This window comes from Callionymus lyra, chromosome 1 (assembly GCF_982586985.1).
Source record: "Callionymus lyra chromosome 1, fCalLyr1.hap1.1, whole genome shotgun sequence".
NCBI classification, from domain to species: domain Eukaryota; kingdom Metazoa; phylum Chordata; class Actinopteri; order Syngnathiformes; family Callionymidae; genus Callionymus; species Callionymus lyra.
The window spans coordinates 50,640,156-50,647,713 of record NC_141818.1 but is presented as its reverse complement, the minus strand read 5'-3'; the positions used below and the strand labels follow the sequence as shown (position 1 = coordinate 50,647,713).

The 7,558-nt window shown below is 40.0% G+C and overlaps 1 protein-coding gene across 1 annotated transcript in view; it reads left to right on the top strand.

Annotated features, from left to right (window-relative positions):
- The window catches only part of ipo11 (importin 11), a 133,177-nt gene extending 125,911 nt beyond the window's left edge, over positions 1-7,266 (top strand). The window contains exon 30 of the mRNA XM_087811785.1: positions 6,214-7,266. Within this exon, the coding sequence (XP_087667911.1) occupies positions 6,214-6,378 (165 nt within the window). The 3' untranslated portion in view covers positions 6,379-7,266. The remainder of the gene's footprint in view (positions 1-6,213) is intronic.
- Positions 7,267-7,558: the final 292 nt, after the last annotated feature.

Sequence of the window (7,558 nt, the reverse complement as noted above, 5' to 3'; positions counted from 1 at the left end):
ATCTTTTCTTCTTTGAGTCTCGAGGCTTCAGGTGCAGAAGTTTCTCGCAGGAGGAAGTTGAGTTTGAAAAACAGTTGATTCTTCAGAAAGTCCAGCAGCGACACTGAAGGAGGTGAAACTACAGCGAAATCCAACACGCCTTTAATGATTTCACGGCAAAAAAAACAGATGGAAATAAAATCTCTACTTTCATTCTCTCATCCACTTCCTTCGACCTCTTCCTCTGTTTCTCTTCCATTCGGTCAAAGATTTGAAAACCGTTCCTTTCATCTCGAGCCTCGACGTCTCGTCTTTGCGACTCTGACGGAGACGCCGGTGTTTTCAATGTGTTTTCATCATCATGCAGATGCTGCTGATAGTCGTCGCTTATTTTCTCGTACGACGAGCGTCAGACGCTCTCGTCGACGAATCATCTGCTGCTCGACTGCGATCCACGCCTCGTTCGACCCGCGAGTCTCTCTCTCCCTTTGTTTCTCAGAGCATTAGTGTTTGAAATTGACTTTTCAAATGTTGACGCTTTTGTTTATTCAAATGTTTTTTATTTTTGACACATAGTTTGATTTTGTAATAACAACCATTTAATAAACGCTCTAAGTTCTATATTTTTTTATTTATAGTCTTTTAAATTCAATATAAATGTTGGTATAATAGAGTCACCAGACAGAACTAACTGATCCAGTATCTCTGTGCTCTGTTAGTTCTGTCTGGTGACTCTATTATACCAACATTTATATTGAATTTAAAAGGCTATGAATAAAAGAAAATGTTAAATTAAGAAAATTAATTTGGGAAAAGTGGGAACTAAAATATAAAAATGAATTCATTTTGAAAATATTCAAATGATTTTCTATTTAATTACGTTTTTAAAGAAATTAACTTGACCTTTGTATTTAGAAATTGTTCAATTAAATGATTGAATAAAAAAACAACAAGCTTTATTCAATTCTAATCAAAAAATCATTGGATGAAAAAGAAAATCAATAAACAATTCAAAAGTTCAACATTTGACATGATGGATACAAATATTCTTTTGATGTCACTGATCAACTTCTAAACTGAAACATATCGTTTCCAAATATGTGAAGTTGAGGAGAAAAGTCTTGAGAGGTTTTTATTTCTTCAAAGTTCCCGTTGGTGCGACAGAGTATTTTCCAGGCATCACTGATGTTGTGACGCCCGAGAGCCATTCCTGGAGAACATTATCCTCACAGGAGCCGTTCTTGAGCGAGAGTTGAAACTGACGCCGCAGGAGAAACTTTAACAAGAGTTGAACTCTGTGACCTGCTCACGTGTTCAGATCAACACACTTGCATCACAGCTAACTTGACCTCTGAGGTGACCTCTGGAGACATGACCCAGTAACACACATACGTTATTCTACTTGTTGGTTCAATAAATTGTTTCAAAATGTCATCGTGACCTCGTGCCCTTTAAAACACAATTGTTTGTCTAAAAATAATTATCAATTATAATAAATAATAATAAATAAATACATCCGTCAAAATAGTTCCCTCCTTGTTATTGCATCGTGATGCGTTCAGGTACCTTCTCACGATTCATTTTGTCGACTTCATTACTTGGAAGATTCTTAAGAGTTTTGTTTCGATTATTGTGAAAGTTGTTGTATATCTAAGGATTATATGACGAGACATTTATAGAAAACACTATAGAAGTGTGTGTTTGTCAAGAGTGTGTTGATGTGTATCACGATACAAGGATACGATATATAGTGGTTTACAGTGATGGTGTAGTAACAAGGATATATGTGTAGTATTGTCCAGTACTTGACTCTGGTGTTGTGATAGTGTAGTAACAAAGATATATGTGTAGTATTGTCCAGTACTTGACTCTGGTGTTGTGATAGTGTAGTAACAAGGATATATGTGTAGTATTGTCCAGTACTTGACTCTGGTGTTGTGATAGTGTAGTAACAAAGATATATGTGTAGTATTGTCCAGTACTTGACTCTGGTGTTGTGATAGTGTAGTAACAAGTATATATGTGTAGTATTGTGGAGTACTTGACTCTGGTGTTGTGATAGTGTAGTAACAAGGATATATGTGTAGTATTGTCCAGTACTTGACTCTGGTGTTGTGATAGTGTAGTAACAAGTATATATGTGTAGTATTGTTGAGTACTTGACTCTGGTGTTGTGATAGTGTAGTAACAAGGATATATGTGTAGTATTGTCCAGTACTTGACTCTGGTGTTGTGATAGTGTAGTAACAAGTATATATGTGTAGTATTGTCCAGTAGTTGACTCTGGTGTTGTGATAGTGTAGTAACAAGTATATATGTGTAGTATTGTGGAGTACTTGACTCTGGTGTTGTGATAGTGTAGTAACAAGGATATATGTGTAGTATTGTGGAGTACTTGACTCTGGTGTTGTGATAGTGTAGTAACAAGGATATATGTGTAGTATTGTGGAGTACTTGACTCTGGTGTTGTGATAGTGTAGTAACAAGTATATATGTGTAGTATTGTGGAGTACTTGACTCTGGTGTTGTGATAGTGTAGTAACAAGTATATATGTGTAGTATTGTGGAGTACTTGACTCTGGTGTTGTGATAGTGTAGTAACAAGGATATATGTGTAGTATTGTCGAGTACATGACTCTGGTGTTGTGATAGTGTAGTAACAAGTATATATGTGTAGTATTGTCCAGTACTTGACTCTGGTGTTGTGATAGTGTAGTAACAAGGATATATGTGTAGTATTGTCGAGTACATGACTCTGGTGTTGTGATAGTGTAGTAACAAGTATATATGTGTAGTATTGTCCAGTACTTGACTCTGGTGTTGTGATAGTGTAGTAACAAGTATATATGTGTAGTATTGTGGAGTACTTGACTCTGGTGTTGTGATAGTGTAGTAACAAGGATATATGTGTAGTATTGTCGAGTACATGACTCTGGTGTTGTGATAGTGTAGTAACAAGTAAATATGTGTAGTATTGTCCAGTACTTGACTCTGGTGTTGTGATAGTGTAGTAACAAGTATATATGTGTTGTATTGACCAGTACTTGACTCTGGTGTTGTGATAGTGTAGTAACAAGTATAGTGGTGAAGGATGGAGAAGAAAGACAGGATGAAGTGGTGAAGGACGGAGAAGAAAGACAGGATGAAGTGGTGAAGGAGGGAGAAGAAAGACAGGATGAAGTGGTGAAGGACGGAGAAGAAAGACAGGATGAAGTGGTGAAGGACGTAGAAGAAAGACAGGATGAAGTGGTGAAGGACGGAGAAGAAAGACAGGATGAAGTGGTGAAGGAGGGAGAAGAAAGACAGGATGAAGTGGTGAAGGATGGAGAAGAACGACAGGATGAAGTGGTGAAGGACGGAGAAGAAAGACAGGATGAAGTGGTGAAGGAGGGAGAAGAAAGACAGGATGAAGTGGTGAAGGACGGAGAAGAAAGACAGGATGAAGTGGTGAAGGACAGAGAAGAAAGACAGGATGAAGTGGTGAAGGACGGAGAAGAAAGACAGGATGAAGTGGTGAAGGATGGAGAAAAAAGACAGGATGAAGTGGTGAAGGACGGAGAAGAAAGACAGGATGAAGTGGTGAAGGAGGGAGAAGAAAGACAGGATGAAGTGGTGAAGGATGGAGAAGAAAGACAGGATGAAGTGGTGAAGGATGGAGAAAAAAGACAGGATGAAGTGGTGAAGGATGGAGAAAAAAGACAGGATGAAGTGGTGAAGGACGGAGAAGAAAGACAGGATGAAGTGGTGAAGGAGGGAGAAGAAAGACAGGATGAAGTGGTGAAGGAGGGAGAAGAAAGACAGGATGAAGTGGTGAAGGATAGAGAAGAAAGACAGGATGAAGTGGTGAAGGAGGGAGAAGAAAGACAGGATGAAGTGGTGAAGGATAGAGAAGAAAGACAGGATGAAGTGGTGAAGGAGGGAGAAGAAAGACAGGATGAAGTGGTGAAGGAGGGAGAAGAAAGACAGGATGAAGTGGTGAAGGAGGGAGAAGAAAGACAGGATGAAGTGGTGAAGGACGGAGAAGAAAGACAGGATGAAGTGGTGAAGGAGGGAGAAGAAAGACAGGATGAAGTGGTGAAGGAGGGAGAAGAAAGACAGGATGAAGTGGTGAAGGATAGAGAAGAAAGACAGGATGAAGTGGTGAAGGAGGGAGAAGAAAGACAGGATGAAGTGGTGAAGGAGGGAGAAGAAAGACAGGATGAAGTGGTGAAGGAGGGAGAAGAAAGACAGGATGAAGTGGTGAAGGATGGAGAAGAAAGACAGGATGAAGTGGTGAAGGAGGGAGAAGAAAGACAGGATGAAGTGGTGAAGGATAGAGAAGAAAGACAGGATGAAGTGGTGAAGGAGGGAGAAGAAAGACAGGATGAAGTGGTGAAGGATAGAGAAGAAAGACAGGATGAAGTGGTGAAGGAGGGAGAAGAAAGACAGGATGAAGGATCAACAAACCACTTCAGTTTCACTTTAATTTGCTTCTGTTTCTTTAAACGCTGAAGAACATGTCAATCAATCATCAAAGAACAGAAATGATTCAAAACAACATCATTTTTGTAACGACGTGTAAAAATATAAAAGTATTTTCTGAAGATAAAACAAAAGTTTCTCTGAATCAAAACGTCCTGATTGTTGATCAGTTGGAAGAAAAACTTGTTTCTTGATGATTAAGAATAACTTTGACTGAGAAGATTCTTCAGCTGCTGCTGATTTATCTTTCACTCTTATTTTCTCACTCTTTCTCTCTTATATTCTCACTCTTTCAGTCTTATGTTTTCACTTTTTCACTCTTACGTTCTCACTCTTTCACTCATATATTCTGACTCTTACACTCTCACTCTTGTGTTCTCACTCTTTCACTCTTATGTTCTCACTCTTATATTCTCACTCTTTCACTCTTATATTCTCACTCTTTCACTCTTGTATTCTCACTCTTTCTCTCTTATATTCTCACTCTTACACTCTCACTCTTGTGTTCTCACTCTTTCACTCTTAGCTTCTCACTCTTTCACTCTTAGCTTCTCACTCTTTCTCTCTTATATTCTCACTCTTACACTCTCACTCTTGTGTTCTCACTCTTTCACACTTATCTTCTCACTCTTTCACTCTTATGTTCTCACTATTATATTCTCACTCTTTCACTCTTGTATTCTCACTCTTTCACTCTTATATTCTCACTCTTTCACTCTTATATTCTCACTCTTTCACTCTTGTATTCTCACTCTTTCACTCTTATATTCTCACTCTTTCACTCTTGTATTCTCACTCTTTCTCTCTTATATTCTCACTCTTACACTCTCACTCTTGTGTTCTCACTCTTTCACTCTTATCTTCTCACTCTTTCACTCTTATGTTCTCACTCTTATATTCTCACTCTTTCACTCTTGTATTCTCACTCTTTCACTCTTATATTCTCACTCTTTCACTCTTGTATTCTCACTCTTTCTCTCGTGTTCTCACTCTTTCACTCTTATCTTCTCACTCTTATATTCTCACTCTTATGTTCTCACTCTTATATTCTCACTCTTTCACTCTTGTATTCTCACTCTTTCACTCTTATATTTTCACTCTTTCGTTCTCACTCTTTCACTTACATTCTCACTCTCTTACTCTTACACTCTCACTCTTATGTTCTCACTCTCTTACTCTTACATTCTCACCCTCACCTTCTCACTTTTACATTCTCACTCTCTTTCTCTTACATTTTCACTCTCTCACTTACATTCTCACTTTCCCTCACTCTCACCTTCTCACTTACATTCTCACTCTCTTACATTTTCACTGTCACATACTCTCACTCTTTCATTCTCTCACTCTCTCACTCTCAGAACAGACAGCAAGAGTGTGTACACAGGCACACACTCGAGGTCACACACGATGGTGTCACATGACTCTTAAGTGTGGTTCGATTCCACTGATGACTAAGAGCTGATGAGCAACACAAGCGTCTGATTGGTCGAGAGCGAAGCCTCCATTACTGAGTGTTTTCTCTTCCACTGTCGTTTCTTTAAAAGGTTCTTGAATCGACGACAATGACTTTGATTGTTTTTCACTTTATCTTCACTTTCGTTTGTTTTGTCCAAGAATTATTAACTTGTTTTTAATCTTCTTTTCACTGTTTTTTTCTTTCTCCCCAAACGTTCTTCTCAGGGGTTTCTTTTCTTCCTCTTTAACCTTCGCTCGGGTTTCATTTCATTTTTAACGTCCATGTTGTCGTCTCTGACCACGTCTCCTGTTCTCCAGCTGGCCCTGGAGGACCCGGTCCACAGCGTGTCGCTGCAGCAGTTCGTCTACGAGAAGCTGAAGCTGCAGCAGACGCTGCTGGGAGACCCGGGCTTCGCGGCGCTGATGGAGACGGTGGACACGGAGCTGGTGCGTCAGCTGCAGGACTTCATGCAGGGCTTCTGAAGACCCGCCTCACCCTCACCCGCCTCACCCGCCTCACCCTCACCCGCCTCACCCCCCCATCATCACGCCTTAACCTCCTCCAGGACGCGAGCGCCACGAGCTTCCACGCCGTCGTCTCTTCTTCTTCTTCTCTGGTTCCTGGTCCCGGAAGGTGAGAGCGCGGCGCCGCCTGCAGGACAACCTGAAGAGAACCTTTTTTTTTTTTCCTATCGTAGCAACACCATGTTCTGAAGGACCGACCGGGTCAGTCGGATCCCATCGGAACCCGAAAGACTCGGAACACGAAAACTGAAACGTTACGACCATATATGGGCGAGCGCGCTCGCCGTTCTCGCGGCGGGTTTTTTAAACGACGCCCGCAGTGGTCAGTGGCTTGAGACGCAGAGTCCAAGGTCACCCTGGTCGACCACTGACCACTGCGAACACCGACTCCGGTGACAAACGTGTGCCATGTCTTTTGTTTTGCAACATTTCAGACGAAGACCTCGACCTTGAACCATCAGTGTTTACAGATTTATTCTTGAAGGTGATTTTCTACGTGAACCTGCATGAACGTCTTCACCTTGAGCTTTACTTCCTGAAGGACTTCGTGTGCGACGGGTTCTTTTTTTTTTTTACCACGAGTTCTGAGAGGTTTTATCTCGTTGCTGCTACTGTCGGAGGCTCAGAACTCGAGGACCAGAACTCTTGTGGTGAAGGTCCAGACGACGACCCGACGAGCGAGAAAAACACTATTTTCATAAGAAGATGTTTTAAGTTTGGCTTCTGGACGCGAAGACCTGCTTTTCGTTTGATTTTCTTCCGTTTGAACCAAATATTTAGTTTTTCTCGTTGGACTAACGTTTGTTTTTCCTCCACATCCTTCAATAAAATGCAGAATTAAATCCAGATGTTGTCGTTTCTTCCATGATTGTCATTAAGTTGAAATCGAATAAAATGATTGATTTAAAACAGAAATTAAAACCAGTTTAAATAAAACCATCAGATTAATTCAGTTTAGTTGATAAAATATATTTTGTTGAAGTAAAACATCAAACGATTCAAAGAGTAAAATAACATTGATTTAGTTCAGTTTTAAAAGATGTTTTTAAACAAATGTCTGTTGATCACATGATCAAAGTATGACTTTATATACTTTGTTTTCATTATTTATTGAAAATAATCTTTTTTACACTGAACC